General features: G+C 43.5%; 1 protein-coding gene across 3 annotated transcripts in view; it reads right to left on the bottom strand.

The window, feature by feature from the left end:
* Positions 1–17,067, bottom strand: part of LOC144479200 (liprin-alpha-2-like) — a 159,063-nt gene extending 141,996 nt beyond the window's left edge. For all 3 annotated transcript variants that reach the window (XM_078197859.1, XM_078197860.1, XM_078197862.1), the window contains exons 1-2: positions 16,964–17,067; positions 284–505 (exon numbers count right to left, since the gene is read on the bottom strand). In XM_078197859.1, coding sequence (XP_078053985.1) covers positions 284–451 — 168 coding nt within the window. In that variant the 5' untranslated portion in view covers positions 452–505; positions 16,964–17,067. The remainder of the gene's footprint in view (positions 1–283; positions 506–16,963) is intronic.
* Between the last annotated feature and the right edge of the window lie 3,510 nt (positions 17,068–20,577).

The raw sequence follows: 20,577 nt of genomic DNA, 5'->3' as shown, positions 1-20,577 counted from the left end.
TAAAGCAGAAAGTTTCATCATTTTGTGATCCTATTGGCACTAGTACTGAAGAAAACTTCTTCATCATAAATTGTTGAAGGTTCCACAAATAATTTTATGTGAAGAATCTTCACACTGAAGGTTATTAATATTCAAAATGGTGGACCAACCAGACCTATTAAAAAAATGCAAACAGCTGTAAAACTTTGTCAACATTTCAGATGAAAACATACATTTTTCTTTCTCCGATGAAGAAAAAGACTAGATGAGCATTTTGAATCCTTTAAGCAGGATCACACCTCACCTCCCTGATGTCTCTCTGATACTTGTTGTTCATCTCCTCTGATCTGATCAGATCTTTCCTGGCAGTATCCAGGTCTTCCTCCAGCTCCGCCACTCGCGCCGAGAGTGTGGACAGGCGCTCTTTCATCTGCGTCACCTCGTAGTTCTGCTTCTCCAGTAACTCCTGCATCTCCACAACCTGGCTAACCTCATCGTTGGGATCAATGGATCCATTTGAAAGCCTCTGCAACATGAAGGGCAGCACAGCAGACATTACATTCATGGAATTCTACACATATTCGAAATAGTGGACCATGATAATGAAGAGATATCATTCTTTAAGTTTTTAGTTTAAGTTTATTTATTAGTGTCACAAATTGGCTTACATTAACACTGCAATGAAGTTACTATGAAAATCCCCGAGTCGCCACACTCCGGTGCCTGTTCGGGTACACTGAGGGAGAGTTCAGCACGGCCAATGCACCTAACCAGCAGGTCTTTCAGGCTGAGGGGGGAAACCGGAGCACCCGGAGGAAACCCACACAGACACGGGAAGAATGTGCAGACTCCGCACAGACAGTGACCCCAAGCGGGAATCGAACCTGGGTCCCTAGCACTGTGAAGCAGCAGTGCTAACCACAGTGCCACCGTGCCACCCTATTCTGGATATGAAAGTGAAACATCACAGGATAAAACTGTAATGACTTTAACCAGGCAGTTGAGGTGGGCCTGCTTGAATGTGAACTCCCTGATTAAGGGCCAAATCGATGATCCAATCAGGGAGCCCCTTGCTCTGTATTTAAACAGGAGTGTCAGTTCCTCTGGCACTCCGGATGTAGACTGCTTACGGAGAGCACTCTGTATATGTTGTTAGAGCTTCTGAATAAAGGAATTTTGGTGAAGGGACTTCCGCCTCTGAGGACTTACTATAAAAACCAACTTAATATTGACAATGATCAGCTCAGGTGTTTACTGACAAGCAGGCTCCCAATACAGGTTCAAATACAAATCGATCTACTCTGGAGGCATGTAAACCATGACTGTCAGGGCCGTGGAAGTAGCCAGTGAAAGCTTAAATGTTTCACATTCTTTTCACAAATCTTTTTTGTACATAGTCCTGCAAAACTCAAATACAAGTATAAGAAATAAGAGGGGGGGGAAAATGCTGTCACTCCCTCACAAACAACATAAAACAGAGTTAGCAAGACTTCACTCAACTAAATGTGAAAAAAAAATTGTTCAACTTGCAACTTCAAAAAACAACCATATTTGTAAGATTTTTATTGATAAATATAAACCTTAAAATGTCTCACCAAAAAGCTTATGTTCCTGTTCACAGAATACTATTGTTACATTCTGAGTCAACTTTCAATGCACATAAATATCCAATTTTGTTTTATATTTGATTTGATTTATTATTTCACATGTATTAACATACAGTGAAAAGTATTGTTTCTTGTGCGCTATACAGACAAAGCATACCGTTCATAGAGAAGGAAAGGAGAGAGTGCAGGATGTAATGTTACAGTCATAGCTAGGGTATAGAGAAGGATCAGCTTAATATAAGGTAGGTTCATTCAGAAGTCTGATGGCAGCAGGGAAGAAGCTGTTCCTGAGTCGGTTGGTACGTCAATTGGGAAACCGAGTGACTGAAGTATTTGTGCCTGTTCTACAAGAACACTGGTTTGAACCAGGAGCAAAGAGTTCCTGCCTGTTAGGGGTGTCCTTCAGGCAGGCAGATGAACCACCTCCATTCAGTCTGCAAGCATGACCTGAACATCTGGAGGCCTGGCATCTGAATTCTCCACTTAGCTCTCAGGCTGACATCTCCGCACTGTCCCAGTGAAGCTCAACGTCAGATTTTGTTTCTGTTTCTTTGCATTTTTTGCTCTTATTTTTGCTTTCAGTCAGCAACACAACAACTTTAGGCATGTCTTTTGTTTCTTTTCTTGTCCCATCACCATTCTCTTTGGTCCTGGACGACTAATTCTTCTATGATGCCGTCTTCCACCCTATGACCGACCCTTGTTCTCACCCAGCCCGAGCTCAAATCCGATTACATCTCTTAACTTCTCTGATGAAAGGTTACAGACGCTGTTTCTCTCGCCACATTGTTTCAGAGTATTTCCAGCATTTTCTGTTTTATTTCTTTTTCAGATAAAACGAGAGAATTCATTTAAAAGCAGGTGACTTTTTAGCTTGGCTTTCACTTAACTGACCTGGCCAGAGCATCCTCCTGGAAACAGGAAACACTCTGTCCAGCCCACCAAACCTGCATGTGTAATCCACCACTGTTGGTGAGCCCACACTGTCGCATAAATAGGACAGATTCAGGACAACAAAAAAACATAATGGAACTATTTCAATTTGATGGTTCAGTAAGTTGTATACATGTAGCACAGCTTGGGGAGTAATGGTGCTACTGGTGGGGGGCGGTGTTGGGGCAAGAATTTCACTTTCAAGTCTCAATGCTGGCAAGTAACCGGGGCAGCTTCTGAATGATTTTCCTCAGTGCTTGCCAATGTAGTTGCAGCCGAGGGATTTGGTGTTGTAAGAATTATTTTATGTAGATGTCAAGGACTGAGAATTATTCACAAAATCTGGGAGAAGGAAAGCTCTCCATCCATGCAGAATAGTCAAGAAAACTAAGAGAACACTTGGAAAAAATTAGAGTATTACTCACGGGGTGATGCCAAGCTCAGTTTGAAATACTCGATGAGATATCTGTACTCAAACATCTGCATCCAGTTGTTGGCACAGGTGAACTAAGTTATGGGGGTTATGATGGCCTAGTGTGTTTTTGCCATCTCCGCGAACGTTCTGGGGACCAGGGTTCAAATCCCGCCACGGCAGATGGTGGAATTAGAATTGAATAAAAAACATCTGGAATTAAGAATCCACTGGTGACCACGAAACCATTGTCGATATAGTCCCCAGAAGGGTAGGGGGCTTTGGTTCAGTCGGGCAGCATGGTTGGTGCAGGCTTGGAAGGCCAAAGGGTCTGTTCCTGTGCTGCAATTTTCTTTGTTCTCTTTGTTCTTTGATTGTCAGGAAAATCCATCTGGTTCACTAATGTCCATTAGGGAAGGAAATCTGCCGTCCTTACCTGGTCTACCTGTGACTCCAGAGCCGCAGCAATGTGGTTGACTCTCAACTACCCTCCAAGGGCAACTAGGGATGGGCAATAAACGCTGGTCAGCCAGCAATGCCCATGTCCCACAAATTAATTTTAAAAACCGACTGAGAAACTAGCATAATTCAATGCCCGAGAGTGTATTTTCAAATCGCGAACATAGAATGGTTGCAAAGCAGGAAGCCATTCGGCCCATTCTGTCAAGTGCTGACAGAGAGAATTCAGCTCGTTCTATTCGCCTGACGTTTCCCCCATAGCCCTGAGGACATTTCTCTTCAGATAATTAGCTAGTTCCTTTTTGAAGACATAATTGAATCGGCCGCCACCCCACTCTGAGATCCCAAACATGCGTTGTATGAAAAGGTTCTCCCTCATCTCCAGGAGGAAAGCCTAGCTTCATAAATCTCCCCATCTAGCTGATGTCCCTCATCCTCAGAACCATTCTCATAATCTTCCCTGCACCCTCTCTAGTGTCTTCACATTCTTCCCTTAGTGTGGTGTTCAGAATTGGATACAATCTCCAGTTGAGAACAATGTTTGATAGAAGTCCACCATAACTTGCATGCTTTTATATTTTATGGGCAGAATTTAACGAATTTAACGGAGTGCTTAACCCACCACCTAAGAATCAGTGGGGAATGCATCCCTGCCAATGTCAGCTGACTCTCAGCCATTTAACTGGAGTCACATGTAGGCCAGACCAGGTAAGGACGGCAGATTTCCTTCTCTAAAGTGAAAGTGAACTAGATGAGTTGACAATGGTTTCATGGTCATCAGTAGATTCTTGATTCCAGATATTTTTTTATTGAATTCAATGGCTCCGAGTGCTATTCAGCTGAATGTTAGACTCCTGGCCCCTCAGTCAGGAGGTAGCACCATCTCAGACATCTGCTTGCCAATCTGATTTTCAGTCTAAATCCTGGAGTCAAGGTGGAGAGAAATACCAAGGGGAGGGGATGGGATGGAGCACCCCGGGGAGGGTTGGAGGACTCTCAATGATTTGATTTGATTTATTGTCACATGTATTAACATACAGTGAAAAGTATTGTTTCTTGCGCGATATACAGATAAAGCATACCGTTCATAGAGAAGGAAAGGAGAGAGTGCAGAATGTATTGTTACAGTCATAGCTAGGGTGTAGAGAAAGATCAACTTAATGCAGGGTAGGTCCATTCAAAAGTCTGACAGCAGCAGGGAAGAAGCTGTTCTTGAGTTGGTTGGTACGTGACCTCAGACTTTTGTATCTTTTTCCTGAAGGAAGAAGGTGGAAGAGAGAATGTCCGGGGTGCGTGGGGTCCTTAATTATACTGGCTGCTTTGCTGAGGCAGCGGGAAGTGTAGATAGAGTCAATGGATGGGAGGTTGGTTTGCGTGATGGATTGGGCTACATTCACGACCTTTTGTAGTTCTTGCGGTCTTGGGCAGAGCAGGAGCCATACCAAGCTGTGATACAACCAGAAAGAATGCTTTCTATGGGGCATCTGTAAAAGTTGGTGAGCGTCGTAGCTGACATGCCAAATTTCCTTAGTCTTCTGAGGAAGTAGAGGTATTGGTGGGGCTTTCTTAACTACAGTGTCAGCATGGAGGGACCAGGACAGGTTGTTGGTGATCTGGACACCTAAAAACTTGAAGCTCTCGACCCTTTCTACTTCGTCCTCCTTGATGTAGACAGGGTCATGTTCTCCTTTATGCTTCCTGAAGGCGATGACAATCTCCTTCGTTTTATTGACATTGAGGAAGAGATTATTGTTCCAATGTGGAAATGGGGCCCTTGAATGGGGCAGCCTATCTGTCCTGCCATCCCTTTTCTCCTGCTCAAGGCTTCAGTAGGGTAGCCTGTTGGATTTCCTCTGAACTCCTCCTGCCAAATTGAGGCCAGGCAGGAAGCCCTTAAGAGGTCATTAATTGGCCACAAGAGCCTCAATTGGGGGCAAGGACAGGGGTTGCCCTAGGCCTGGTCAACCTCCTATAAAATGGAGGACAGGTCGAGGATCGGCTAGGAGTCAATCCAGGGAATTTAGTGAGCCCCTCCTGCTTCCAAACCCACCAGTGAGAACCCGACTCTGCCCCAAGTCGCTACTTATAAAATTCCGGCTCCTATATGCTTAATAACTTCTTTCTCAGCCACTGACACTTTCAATGATTTACAACTATTTAACCCCAGTTCTTGTGTTCCTACACTCTCTTAAAAATTGTATTCTTCAAGTTTTTATTCCCTTTTCTCACACTTCTCACTAAACTATATTAAAGGTAAAGTCGACATAGTCCCAGATGACCAGATGCTGCTCTCCCCTTTGAGGGGGGACAGCTGACTGGTGGTGATTTAACCTGAGGATCACCCCACTTCAAGCGAGAGGCATGGTTGAGAAGGTGGGGCCTTCATGAATAACCTCAGGTCGGTAGGGGAATTGAACCCACGCTGTTGGTGTTGTTCCACATCATGAAGCAGCCATCCAGCCAGCTGAGCTAACTGACTACCCAACCCTTCACACTTCTCTCCATTTAATTTCAGCTGCCAGATATATATGGACTCCCACCCACTCCACCAACCTGTCTATGTCCTTTTGAAGTTCAGCACTATTCTCCTCACTCTTCACAATACTTTCAGCTTGGTTGTTGGTTGGCTGGACAGTTGGTTCATGATGTAGAACGACATCAACAGCCTGGGTTCAATTCTTGTACCAGCTGAGGTTATTCATTAAGGATTGTGTATTGGTTACCAGTCCCTTCATTGCTGCTCTTATTTCTATTTTAACTTCCTCTGAACATTTTATTTTTGGTTCTCACCTGTATTATACACCTGACATATGTCACATGTACCCTTTTTCCTGCTTCAACTTACTGTATTTCTTTCAGCATGCAGGGAGCTCTGTTCGTCTCACTGTTGGTCTCCTGGGAATGGACTTTGCCCGTAGCCAAACTATGTCCTCTTCAAACGCAGCCCATTGGTCAATGACAGTTTTGCCTGCCAATCTTGCATTAAAACTTATCTGGACAAGATCTATTCACACCTCATTGAAATTGGCTTTCCCTCAACTAATTACTTTCACGCTGGATTTCACCTTGCCCTTTTCCATAACATTTGGACAATGACCCTGTCACCTAAACATTCCCCTCCTGATACTCGATTCACTTGTCCCATCTCATTCCCCAGAACCAGATCCACCAATGTCTCCTTTCTTCTTGGACTGGAAAATTCTCGTGCCACACTTCAAAAACTCTTCTTCTTTCCTGCCCTTCACACTCCAGACTACACAAGAATCAATAAAGTTCCCCATTATAACTACCATAGAGATTCCTTGCAAAATCCTTCCTCTGTATCTTTCCCACTCGTTAGAATAGTCAGATAGAATAGAATACAGTCAGCAATGTAATGGTCACTCTATTATTTCCTTTCTCCAACCAAATAGATTATATTGAGTTCCCTAGGAGATATTCTCTCTCCAGCCCTAATATATTCTCCGTAATTAATAACGCCACCCTCCTCCAAGTTTCCTGAACTCATCTCCAGCAACTTTTAATACCCAGTCTTGTCCTTTTTCTAAAGTCAGGTCTTCACTTACTTGTTGCCCAAGGGACCTCTTTTCAGTTTCTTCCCATGTCGCTGGCACCAGTATGGAGCTTGACTCCAGGTTGTTCATCCTATCCTCTCGGAGAGCTCTCAAGCCGCTCAGTGATCTGCCTGACCCCAACACCAGTGAAGCAACATGCCCTCCTCGGATCACGATCTCATCCACAGAAACACGTGTGTGCTCCCCTCACCATAGAATCCCCTGTCACTATTGCTTTCCCAAACTTCCTCCTGCCCCCCCCCGAACAGCTGTGTTGCCATGGACACGGCTTTGACCGCTCTCCATCACTCTCACCAGCAACATTTTTCCCCTAGGTTAGTTGATAACATTTCAGCATTTATGAAAATTAGTGACTCCATTCAAGATTCAAAGCCGTAAGGGTCCAAAACAGAACAATGCCAAATATACAACGAGCATAGTCTTCTTTGAACATCGCTGAGGAACAAACTAATGAGGCTATTTTACATCTAATTTTGAAACTATACCAAGGAATTTGCACTTTTCAGGTGTGATTTGATCTGTGCATAAAAGACGGATTTGTTGATCGATAACTGTCAGATAGAAATTGATGAAGCCTCTAGTTAGGATAAAGTATTAATTAGGGATAGCTTTAAAGCAAGGAGTTCTGCATCAGACATCTTACAGGCACTTTCAGTTCAAACAACAGGCTCATTCTAACCCTTAGAAGCGATGTAATTAGTTTATAAATAGATCTCCACATGACAAAAGGTGAAAATGATACATGCAATATGAGAAAATCTTGACTTTATGCAGAGCTGATGGTAATTAAGATTAGAAGCAATGTGCTCCAACTTTGCAATGACAAATTACGGAGGAACATTTCTGCAAGTTACTCACAGACTTTGCAATCTATTTCAGTCAACTCATGGCGTGACCTTTTCATTTATTGTCAAATCAACATGAAATTGGAATTCACCAGTGTTCCAGTAGAGGGACTACATTGGAGAATTTCTTTCTCCAACATTTTCTGTATTTTTTGATCATAATTTCTGTTCCCTCAAGACAGAAATAAATTAAAACCAGCAATCTCCAAATTTGAAGAAACCCTGCTAACTTGGGAAGACTAATCTCTATGGATCTTCCCTCCAAAAATGCTGCTGTCCAGGATTTTATCTTCGAGTTCCAGGTCTATTCTTTGAAAAAGGAGTGAAATCCTAAGGAAGCTGACTATTTGGGGAACAGTAAACCCGCAGAATTGCTGCAGGGTGGCACGGTGGCACAGTGGCTAGCACTGCTGCCTCTCAGCGCCAGGGACCCGGGTTCAATTCCCGGCTTGGGTCACTGTGTGGAGTCTGCACATTCTCCCCGTGTCGGTTTCGTCCGGGTGCTCCGATTTCCCCCCACAGTCCAAAAGATGTGCTGGTTAGGTGCATTGGCCGTGCTAAATTCTCCCTCAGTGTACCCGAACAGGCGCCGGAGTGTGGGGACTAGGGGATTTTCACAGCAACTTTGTAGTGCTAAAGTAAGCCTACTTGTGACATTAATAAATGAACTGTAAACTTAGAAAGGAGTTCCATGCTGGATATTTAATAATTTATATAATGCAACACTATATTTCTCAGGGTATTGAATAACTTCCCTTTCTGCTAAATGAGTTACTTTTGAAGTGCAGTCACTTATGATGGTAAAGAAAGCAGATGTTGCGTGTTCAACAGTGTCTTTCAAGCAGCAGTGAGATCATACGACACAGGAGCAGAATGAGGCCACTCGGCCCATCGAGTCTGCTCCGCCATTCAATCATGGCTGATATTTTTCTCATCCCCATTCTCCTGCCTTTTCCCCATAACCCCTGATCCCCTTATTAATCAAGAACCTATCTATCTCTGTCTTAAAGACACTCAATGACCTGGCCTCCACAACCTTCTGCGGCAAAGAATTCCACAGATTCGCCACTCTCTGGCTGAAGAAATTCCTCCTCATCTCTGTTCTAAAGGATTGTCTCTTTAGCCTGAGGTTGTGCCTCTGGTTCTAGTTTTTCCTACTAGTGGAAACATCCTCTCCATGTCCACTCTATCCAGGCCTCGCAGTATCCTGCAAGTTTCAATAAAATCCCCCCTCATCCTTCTGAACTCCAACGAGTACAGACCCAGAGTCCTCAACCATTCCTCAAACGACAAGCTCATCATTCCAGGGATCATTCTTATGAACCTCCTCTGGACCCTTTTCAAGACCAGCACATCCTTCCTTAGGTATGGGACCCAAAACTGCTCACAATACTCCAAATGGGGTCTGACCAGAGCCTTATACAGCTTCAGAAATACATCCCTGCTCTTGTATTCTCGCCCTCGCAACACGAATGCTAACATTGCATTTGCCTTCCTAACTGCCGACTGAACCTGCACGTTAACCTTAAGAGAATCTTGAAGAGTGACTCCCAAGTCCCTTTGTGTTTCTGATTTCCTAAGCATTTCCCCATTTAGAAAATAGTCTATGCCTCCATTCCTTCTTGCAAGAAGCCTGGCCAGTTCCTCCATTTTTGGTGGTTTTGGGTGAGGGGGGAGTTTTGACCAGCATTCCAGGGAGCTCCCAAGATCTTCACTGAATATTGTTCTGGAATCATTACCTGATGCCTTGGAACAGGAAGACAGGGACTCGCTTTTCTGCCTCAAAGGACGGCAGCTCCAGCAACATCAGACCAAATCACATGCTCAAATCTGAAGTGGGGAATTAATCCACAATCTGTGGGATCAAAGCTGGGGTTTGGGGTATTACCTTGCACCAGATAAACTCATGCACTTGCAATAAGTTAGGTTGGTTTAGCTCAGTTGGCTGGACTGTGAAGTTGTACGAACTAAGGAATAGCATGATGGGAAAATTGGTCAGCTATTTGGTACAATATAAGAACGGCTGACCAAAGCTATTTCAAAATGCCAGACCCCTGTAAGACTTGATAAGGCTGACTCTGCATAACTTAGGGCTGTATGAATAAGACGAGATAAGGTCAGGGATGAAGGAGTCACCGACCTTTTTCTGTTCCATCAAAGGACAAGATAAGGGTATGAATGATGAGACAAAGAGTTCTAGGAGGTCAGCAAGTTATGACATGATTAATGACATTGCTTATGATTCTATCACTAATCGAATTCCTGAATATGCTCTGGTCACGCAAACGGATAATGATTATGTATAAATACTGAACTGATTCTTTGTGTAATGGCGGACTTGAGGAGGAATTAGCAAGTTGTACCAACTGCTCTCTGACCTCAAGTTTCAGCCAAAACTGCATGCAGTCTTCCGTAAATAAATACTAGTTGTTTTGTCGGAATGAACTTTGTTGAGTTTTTCTATCACAGTCAAGAAGCAGGAAAGTTTCAACTTCAACAGGACGGCTGGTTTGTGATGCAGAGCGACAGCAACAACACAGGTTCAATTCCCACACCAGCTGAGATTATTCATGAAGGCCACACCTTCTCAACCTTGCCCCTCGCCTCAGGTGTGGTGATCCTCAGGTTAAACCACCACCAGTCAGCTCTGGACTATGCGGACTTTATCTTTATAAACATTAGGTGAATTTTGGTAACCAATGTGGAACGTTCACTTTTTGTTCAGAGAGCAGTTAGTTTTTGTGCGTATTGAGGCAAAGATTATTCATACTGTGGAGTGACTGCTCTTCAGCCAGTGTGGGTTTCAGTCTGTGGGAAGACGTTTGCTTACTTGGAACTGAAATGGTGATAAGTAGATATTAGGTGTTTCTTTTCCAGGTTTAAAGATTGCTCAATTGTTAAAAGTTAAGTTTTAAAAGTTTAAAAAAAAATTATTTATTAGTGTCACAAGTAGGCTTACATTAACACTGCAAAGAAGTTATTGTGAAAATTCTCTAGTCGCCACACTCCAGTACCTGTTCAGGTACACTGAGGGAGAATTTAGCATGGCTGATGCACCTAACCAGCACATCTTTCGGACTGTGGGAGGAAACCCATGCAGACTCAGGGAGAACATGCAGACTACGCACAGTGACCCAAGCCGGGAATTGAAACCATGTCCCTGGAGCTGTGAGGCAGCAGTGCTAACCACTGTGCCACCTAAGTGAGTAAGAAGCCTCACAACACCAGGTTAAAGTCCAACAGGTTTATTTGGCAACACAAGTTTTGGAGTCTCGCTCCTTCATCAGGTGAGTGAGGACTTGTGTTCACAAACAGGGCATATACAAACACAAACTCAATTTGCAAGATAATGGTTGGAATGCGAGTCTTTACAGGTAATTAAGTCATAAAGGTACAGACAATGTGAGTGGAGAGAGAGTTAAGCACAGGTTAAAGAGGTGTGAATTGTCTCCAGCCAGGAGAGTTAGTGAGATTCTGCAAGCCCAGGCAAGTCGTGGAGGTTACAGATAGTGTGACATGAACCCAAGATCCCGGTTGAGGCCGTCCTCATGTGTGCGGAACTTGGCTATCAGTTTCTGCTCAGCGATTCTGCATTGTCGTGTGTCGTGAAGGCCGCCTTGGAGAACGCTTACCCGAAGATCAGAGGCTGAATGCCCGTGACTGCTGAAGTCTTCTCGACATTTCCACTCCATCTGACAAAGGAGCAGTGCTCCGAAAGCTTATGGTATTTGCTACCAAATAAACCTGTTGGACTTTAACCTGGTGTTGTGAGACTTCTTACCGAAGTCTTCCCCAACAGGAAGGGAACACTCCTGCCTGGTGATTGACGAGTGGTTTTCATTCATCCGTTGTCGTAGCGTCTGCATGGTCTCCCCAATGTTCCATGCCTCAGGACATCCTTTCCAGCAGCGTATCAGACTAAGAAAGCTTGTGCTGCCAAATAAACCTGTTGGACTTTAACCTGGTGTTGTGAGACTTCTTACCGTGCCCACCCCAGTCCAACGCCAGCATCTCCACATCATGGCCACCTAAGTGACTCAGGCCAATGTAATGCAGGGTAATATTTTGCCAACGCCACCTCTCAATCAGAAGTAGCAAGACCAATGTTTTCATTCCAGACTTTGAAAGTTTAGAATCTTTCCATGTACATTTGTGTTGCAAGCATTCAAAATTGGTTTATTGGTTTGTTTAGGGCAGTTATCATTGGCAGAGGGAGGAGACTTTCCAATTGACTGGTCTGCATCAAATTTAATCTTCCAAGGGTTGCAGGACAGTGCTCTAAGCAACTGGACTTCTCAGCTTCCAGAGAACCTTACAAATCTTCATTCTGGTATCATACAGTAAGTGGTAGCCTGGTGTCATTCAGGTTCACAACATATCTCTTTTCTACAGCAAAATCTGATCCTAATCCCACGAGTCTAATTTCTCCCCATTGCCTTACCTTTCCCTTTGCTGAAATGCTGCTTCAATTTCCCAAGTAGTGTAATCATCTCTAGCTCGTCTAACACTCACCACAGCCAAGCATTCAAGCAATACTCCTTCCATAAAACGCTCTCTTATCTTAAAATAGACGACTCCTTCATCGTCAACTTCTAAAGTCTTTCCCCTCTCTGTCCCATCAAAATCCTTCGTAATTTCAAAAGCCTCAGTTCAATTTCTTTTCAATCTTTTGTGGAATGATCTGAATATTTTGACTTTCTCCTCGTAAGTTTCCCACCCTGGCAATTTCCCAATGAATAGACACTGTACAAGCTCTATGGCCTTAATGCCTTTTCTATAACTGAGTGTCTGAGACTGCACAAGACCATAAGACATACGAGCAGAAGTAGGCCATTCAGCCCATCAAGTCTGCTCCGCCATTCGATCATGGCTGATACGTTTCTCAATTCCATTCTCCTGCCTTTTCCCCTTACCAATTAATAACCTATCTCTGTCTTAAAGACACTCAGTGAACTGGCCTCCACAGCCTTCTGTGGCAATGAATTCCACAGATTCATCACTCTCTGGCTGAAGAAATTCCTCCTCATCTCTGTTCTAACGGGTCGTCCCTTTAGAATCATAGAATTCCTACAGTGCAGAAAGAGGCCATTTGGCCCATCGAGTCTGCACCGACCACAATCCCACCCAGGCCCTAACCCCATATCCCTACATATTTACCCGCTAATCCCTCTGACCTACGCATCTCAGGACTCTAAGGGGCAATTTTTAGCATGGCCAATCAACCTAACCCGCACATCTTTGGACTGTGGGAGGAAACCGGAGCACCCGGAGGAAACCCACGCAGACATGAGGAGAATGTGCAAACTCCACACAGACAGTGACCCAAGCTGGGAATCGAACCCAGGTCCCTGGAGCTGTGAAGCAGCAGTGCTAACCCACTGTGCCACCGTGCCGCCCTTTACTCTGAGGCCGTGCCCTCAGATCCTAGTCTCTCCTACGAATGGAAGCACCTTTGCCACGTTCACTCTATCTAGGCCTTTCAGGAATGTACACAGCATTCGAAACGCGGATTAACCAATGTGTTAGAATATGTAGGTCTGATAGTGCGGAACAGCTTCAGAACAAGATACATCCATTTGCCGTGAATACCTCATTTTATCAGGAGCTGGGAGTGAAGCGGACGGCGTGAATTAAAACACAAGCAAAGCAAATTCACCAGAGTGAAGACAGAGTGAAAGGAAACAATCGCAAAGTGACACATGCAGAAAGTCAAATGGAATGAGTTGGTGTGAGAGGCTTCATGGACAGACACAGCAAACTGCAGGAAAAACTGAAAGCTCCGGCTGTTTTTGCAGCTCGAACACGCTGCCTGGTTTGATTTATTGTGAATGCTGCTGAATAGATCAAGAGAAAGATCGTAATCCTCTGACGGCCTCTGCAGTGCAGCTGACCAGAAATACTCTGTGCACTGCAGGAGAATTTACTCATCGAAGCAATGTTGGATTGCAGATGCGATGACGGAAACACACATAGGCAGCGGCTCTTGGAGGCTTGACGATGCTGTAATACCTCGACAATAGCTTCCAGCGCTAGTAAAAATCCACAATCAGTTTCCAGAATCCAGAGGTTTGATTGGATGAGAAACCAGCCTTTGCACAAGTGGGAGGCTAGTAAAAATCCACAAGAGGGAAAGAGATTGCCTCTCCGCACGAGTGAAACCTCAATTAATGCCCCCAGCTCTATGAGTAATTAAACACAATTTAACACTGCAAAATGGAGTCTGGGACTCAAGAGGAAGAAAAATGAAATTCAGTGGAACCATTCAAATTGCGTGTAAAATGGGGTGGGAAGGCTAATGATAGCATAGAAATGTTATAAAACTGAAGTTAAAATAGTTATTAGGTTTTTCTCTCATCTCTGTGGCTGCTAATAATACAGTGGCGGCAGATTTCCTTCAGTTATGGAAGTGTAGCACTTAACTTTTCAATGTAATTAGCCGGCAAGCTCATTACAAGAAGGCATTCCACATACTTACAGGGTAAGGGAATTAAAATCATGGACTGCATTTCGCCAATGCAAGCTCTACAGAACAAAGACCATCCTTGCAATGTTCCAAGACTTACATAACAACTAACATGCCCATATTTTACTGTGTGAAGCACAAAGAAGACAGTGCATATAGTTATGTGCAAATATATTTTAACAAAATAGCCACACAGAATGTCGGCAACACACAGCCTATCGGTCAGCATCGGAAAATAGTTTATTTTCTCATTAGGGGCTGAAATGTGACCAATACATTTTAGAACAATCCTGTCCTACCTGAAACCCCCCGCCCCCCACCCCCACCCCCCCAGGCCCCTCTGGTCTTTTTTTAATCCAACAACTCCCTATGAAGTTTCAACATATTTTATTTTTCAGTCCTCAAACACCAGGTGTTATTTTTCTCAGCCATTGATATTCAGCTTCTTTTTAATTCTTCTTGGCCCAGTGCATTACAGGAGTTCCAATGGATCTCATAAAAGCTGCAACATTCAGGCAAGTGTGAGTGCCGTCTTGGGAAATTAACAGATAAACTGCACCAGTCCATTTATCATGCTGTAATAAGATGCAACTGATAGTGCTAAACTTTATTTCCCACCTACGTAATCTAAACAAATGTACAGTTCAGTTATTTCATAATCTGGTTGGTTTGGTATATGATTGCATTTATGTATCATATAGAAATGGCCATGCACACACAAATGTAATTTGAACCCTCTGCTATTACGTGGTTGTGCGTGATGTACCAGTCGTTTGACTTTACATAGCAGCTAGCAAAAAAATATTCAGCCAAGTTTATCTTGTACATTCGGGGAAGGGGTGAACACATTGGTCCTCAAGAAAGCTGAGAATCCCATTTGCCTGTTGTTTATCTCATCACCACCCAGCCAGAGGAAGTTTTGTTGGCATCCCAAACTGGGAGGAGAAAATTAGCTATTTGGATAAGCTTCCTCAATCTCCATGTTGGCATGACGAACACACGGAGTAAAGTCATAAATAGACGGTGATTTGGAAAAGGCAGTACTTTTTCCTGCGATAACAAAAGTCATTTTAAAAAATTCTTTATGGTATGTAGGCCAGTAAAGGCCAGTGTTTATCGCCAATCCCTAGTTGCCCTTGAGAAGGTGATGAGGTGGTGAGCTGCTTTCTTGAACCGCTGCAGTGCCTGAGGTGTAGGTACACCCACAGTGCTGCTAGGGAGGAATTCCAAGATTCTGACCCAGCGGCAATGAAGGAATGGCGATACATTTCCACGTCAGGGTGGTGAGTGACTTGAAGGGCAACCTCCCGGTGGTGGTCCCAGGTATCTGTTGCCCTTGTCTTTCTAGATGGTAGTAGTTGTGGGTTTGGAAGGTGCTGCCTAAGGAGTTTTGGTGAGTTCCTGCAGTGAATCTTGTAGATAGTACACAGAGCTGCCACGGTTCGCCAGTGGTGGAGGGGTTGAATGGCGAGTGTTGTTGGAGCTGCACTCATCCAGGCAAGTGGGGAGTATTCCATTGCACTCCTGACTTGTGCCTTGTAGATGACAGACAGGCTTTGGGGAGTCAGGGGGTGAGTTACTCATCACAGGATTCCCAACCTCTGACCGGCTCCAGTCGCCACAGTATTCACACGGCGAATCCAGTCCAGTTTCTGGGCAATGGTAACCCCCCCCAGGATGTTGATAGTGGGAAATTCAGCGATGGTAATGCCATTGATTGTCAAGGGGCAACGTTGTACATTAGCCTCATACAGATCAACCATGATCGAACTGTATGTTGGATAGAAAGTCTGAAAAATATCATTAGATATCTCCTTTAATAATAGAGGAATAATGTTTATTAATAATGAGGAGAATGGGGATGAGAGAAATATCAGCCATGATTGAATGGCGGAGCAGACTCGATGGGCCGAGTGGCCTAATTCTGCTTCTATGTCTTCTGGTTTAACGACAGAATATATAGATAAATGACACTGTAATATGGACTTTTATTTCTCAGATGGGAAGATAAATAAATGCCACATTCATGAGTTAGTCAGGTTACTTCATTAATTCAATTGTTGTGGATACTGTCTTGTTAGCCCCATATTTTACTTTAGTTAACCCTAAAATGTCCCATTCTACATGCAATTAAATTAATTATAGTGAAATAATTACTTCTATTATAAAGTTATTTTGGTGCTGAGGCATCTCTCTTGAAACTGAGAGACTAAAGCTGAGCTTTTTCACTTTGATATTTGGTCCTAATGGGATAATCCTTCCTAATTTCGGCATGATAATCAGACAGTTCAAATGCGGTTTAAAAAAAAGCTATCCTTTCCTCGGGGCTCGATACAAAAAGAACATTAATGATGTGACTAATTCCCCAGGATGTGGAGAAAACATTGTATTACTCCGCAACTGAGTTTTCATCACAAGTCTTTCTTCAAGAAGCTCTCATTCCCTTTGAGAGATTCATTTTTTTGTAACCATGATAATATAAAACAAACCTCTATTGCAATGATTAAGGGCCGAAAGGATCTGAAGAACTCTTTGTGGTAAACTGGAAACAATACAAAGAGTAATCTTTACAAGTTCTCTGAAGAACAAAGCGTCAGAAACACACCCCTTAGCATGGCCAATGCATGAAGGATGAAAATTGTAGATTGCACCTTGATTACGAAGGGCAAAAAACTGCTCAAGTTATTTACCTTCCACGCTGCCTTCTGAGTGGATTCTGTGCTGTCCAAAATTTGTAACTCTTCTGGACGCTCACCAGCTCCTGCTTTCCTTTGCGTCTGTTGCTTCAGTACAGTCATCTGCAAAGAGAAATGTGCAATGAAAGACATGCAATGAAAGGCTATTAACAATATGCATTATGTAGATCCCATGTTGTATCATTAATAGACACTAAACTACAGTGCGTACATGTAAACTAAGCTGGGGATTCTAATGATATCAAAGTACATATCTCCAAGTGAGTGTTAAACCTGACTTTAGCAGGGGTGGAGATCACTTCATTGAAAACTAAGGAATGCACAGAAATCATCTGGGCGAGAGTGATCTCCCAGACACATTTTGAATGCCTGGGGGAGTGGAGTCCCAGAGTCTCCTTGGGCACTTGGTTTTGGTTGTATATATTGTGATATACAAGCCATTACAATTGCGTGTGTAATAACGTGGCACCCCTCAGACAACATCAAGACACTTCAGGCTTTGTTCAGAATGAAGGGTATTTATTGATAAAGAGAAGTCAGGTACAGGGGATGGCAGCCATGCAGAGCCCCAGTTCTCACATGCTCGATGTTCCTGCTTGAGGGAACTCTCCAGCTTTTGGTGCGACTGGTCCCTTAAGCCAGGTGACCCTCTTCTGCTGTGCTTAAAGAGACAGATCGCACAATCACAACACTGTGGTATTGAATTTATGTACTGGAGGGTCTTTTTCTGTCTACCATTGTTTATTTATTTAAAACAATAGGAATATTTGACCCAGAAAAATGAGCCATGCTCAGAGCAAATCAAGAAAGTAAAGATATCGGCTGGAATTCTCCAGCAGTTCACGCCCTGCTGCCGGCGAGAATGGAGAATTTGGTGCTCAGCCAAAACTCCATTCACTGCAGCGGGACTGGAGGACCCCAGCTGCGGGCAGGATTGGAGAATTCAACCCATAGCCAGGAATATCAGAACACAGTCAGAAACCAGACAAGGGAAAGAGCTTCAGTTTTTAGCTTCTTAGAGTCAGTATTTGCATAGTCAGAGGGTCAAAATACTAAACGTTGCCCGGGCATTGTCAGCATTCCCCGACAGTACATTTGTGAAACTGAGAGCGATTTCAGATGTTCACACACTGTGCCTTCGACAGCACCTTCCAAACTCGCAATCTCTACCATCGAGAAGAGAAAGAGCAGGAGATGCATGAGAGCACCACCACCTGCAAGTTCACCTTCAAGGCACACACATCCTGACTTGGAATTATAATGCTGTTCCTTCATTATTCCTGGGTCAAAATCCGAGAATTCCCTTCCAAACAGCAATGTGGGTGTACCTACACCATATAGACTGCAGTGGCTCAAGAAGGCAAGTCACGACCACCTCACCAGAGGCAACTGGAGATGGACAATAAATGCTGGCCCTACCAGCAACACCCACATCCCACAATGCAAGAATGCACAGTTAATCACACAAATTAAAAGGTTGCTGTCAGTGGTTCACCAATCCTCCAAACGGTGCACTTTATGTCCTTGCAGATGGAAATCTTGTCTCGAACTTGCATTTATATTGAACTAGCTGTATAGTTATAGGAAAGGTTATGCCTTGTTGAATGACATATAACTGTGTTTTATGGCATACTAAGTGCTATTTACTGCTGGGCCAGGAATACTTACCTTACATTTGTGGAAAGTCAAATTTCTCCAATTATTATAAAACATAAATTACTTTGTAATATTTTTAAAGTCTATTTATTAATGTCACAAGTAGGCTTACACTAACACTGCAATGAAGTTACTGTGAAAATCCCCTAGTCGCCACACTCCGGCGCCTGTTCGGCTACACTGAGGGAAAATTTAGCATGGCCAATGCACCCTAACCAGCACGTCTTTTGGACTGTGGGAGGAAACTGGAGCACGGCAACCCATGGCAACACGGGAAGAATATGCAGAGTCTGCACATTCACTGACCCAAGCCAGGAATCGAACCCAGGTCCCTGGCGTTGTGAGGCAGCAGTGCTAACCACTGCACCACTGTGCCGCTTTCAGCTACCAGCTTAACCTCATGTGCATGTACTATTGCATCATTTGCTCAGGGTCTACACAGGGTTCTTAGAGGCTTGTAAGCTGCTCAAGACTATAGTTTTTTTAAAAAATAATTACTCTTTATTTAATGCCACTATGTACATATTGGGACCTCCAGAACTGCTACCCCCCCCCCCCCCCCCCCTCCTGACTTCTGATGTTAATCCTTGATTCCACATGTCTCGATCTTTCCTTCGTTCCCTGCCCAATGATTAAAAAGTGAGGGATAATCAGTGATTTTTATTTCCTGCTTTGCTGGCTGTGAGGATTCTTCACTGCGATTGGCTGTTCACCTTGCTAGATGAACACATTATTGCTGCATTCCAGAGTGTTGATCCACCAGAAGGAACTCTTTAGTTGTAGGCAATACAATAAAACAAGACTTACTCCAACTTATAAATCAAGGAAAAAGGTTTAATAAAGAATCTTCATTATTCCAACACTTGTGGCCTCACCCTGGGCCATTCCAAAACCCCCACAAACCTCAGCAGCTTCTTATTTCGTAAGACTTCATAAGATATAGGAGCAGAGTTAGGCCATTCGGTCCATCGATTCTGCTCCATCTTTCAATCACGGCTGACATGCTCCTCATCCATACTTTCCTACCTTCTCCCCATAACTCTTCAACCCATTACCAATTATTCATACTGAGTCAGCTGACCACCACATCATTTGTCATTGGTTACATAGTTTACAGGGTCAGCTGACCCTGACAGCTTGTTACCATTGGTCACACCACAACAGATCCAATGTTATCATTAGTTACAACACAGAGATCCCTTATAGCTGGCGCCAGGACTAAATTAACTTTGGGAAAGATGAAATCCATCTCACCGAACTCGCTAGATCCTTGCGGGCAGCTTTCTGAGGTTAGAATTGCGTACCCTCACTTCATCACAGAGTCCATGCCATTATATTGTATTTAAAGGGGCTTTCAAATTATCTGCCAGATCCAAGGAAAATGAAAGGAGAATAAGACAGTCTCTGGAATTTCCTTCGGAATTGCCAGCTTCTCTAGAATTAGCACCTCAGTGCAATGAGGAAAAGGTACAGTTGAAGGCGTAGAATATGATTTTTTTAAAAATCAATGACAGCTTTTGCTTTCTCCTTTTTTGTGTATAAAATCAATTAGCTTTTCACTGATAAAAGTTCAAATATTGTGGCAGAGCTTCGACAATGGCTCACTGATCTTCACTTTGGACGCCACTCACTTATCACATATGCTACATACATCCATCATAGTTTAAACTGCAAGTCAGCATTTCAATCTAAATGTCAGCTTGTTCATGTATTATTAGAAAAATCATTTATCCCCCATTATATTGCAACCTAAGGTCATTTCAAATTGCTTTCCAGTCAATGGGGTATTTTTGATGTATAGTCATTGTTGTGAAAGGAGAAACACAGCAGCCAATTTGCACGGGCAAGGTCTCACTAACAGCAATGTGATATTGAGATATTATTTCAAAGACTCTTTGTTGAGGGCTCAATATTGGGTTAGCTCCCCTGTTCTTCCTTGGATGCTTGTCATG

This window comes from Mustelus asterias, chromosome 25 (genome assembly GCF_964213995.1).
Source record: "Mustelus asterias chromosome 25, sMusAst1.hap1.1, whole genome shotgun sequence".
NCBI lineage: Eukaryota > Metazoa > Chordata > Chondrichthyes > Carcharhiniformes > Triakidae > Mustelus > Mustelus asterias.
This window is presented reverse-complemented; position numbering and strand designations above follow the sequence as displayed.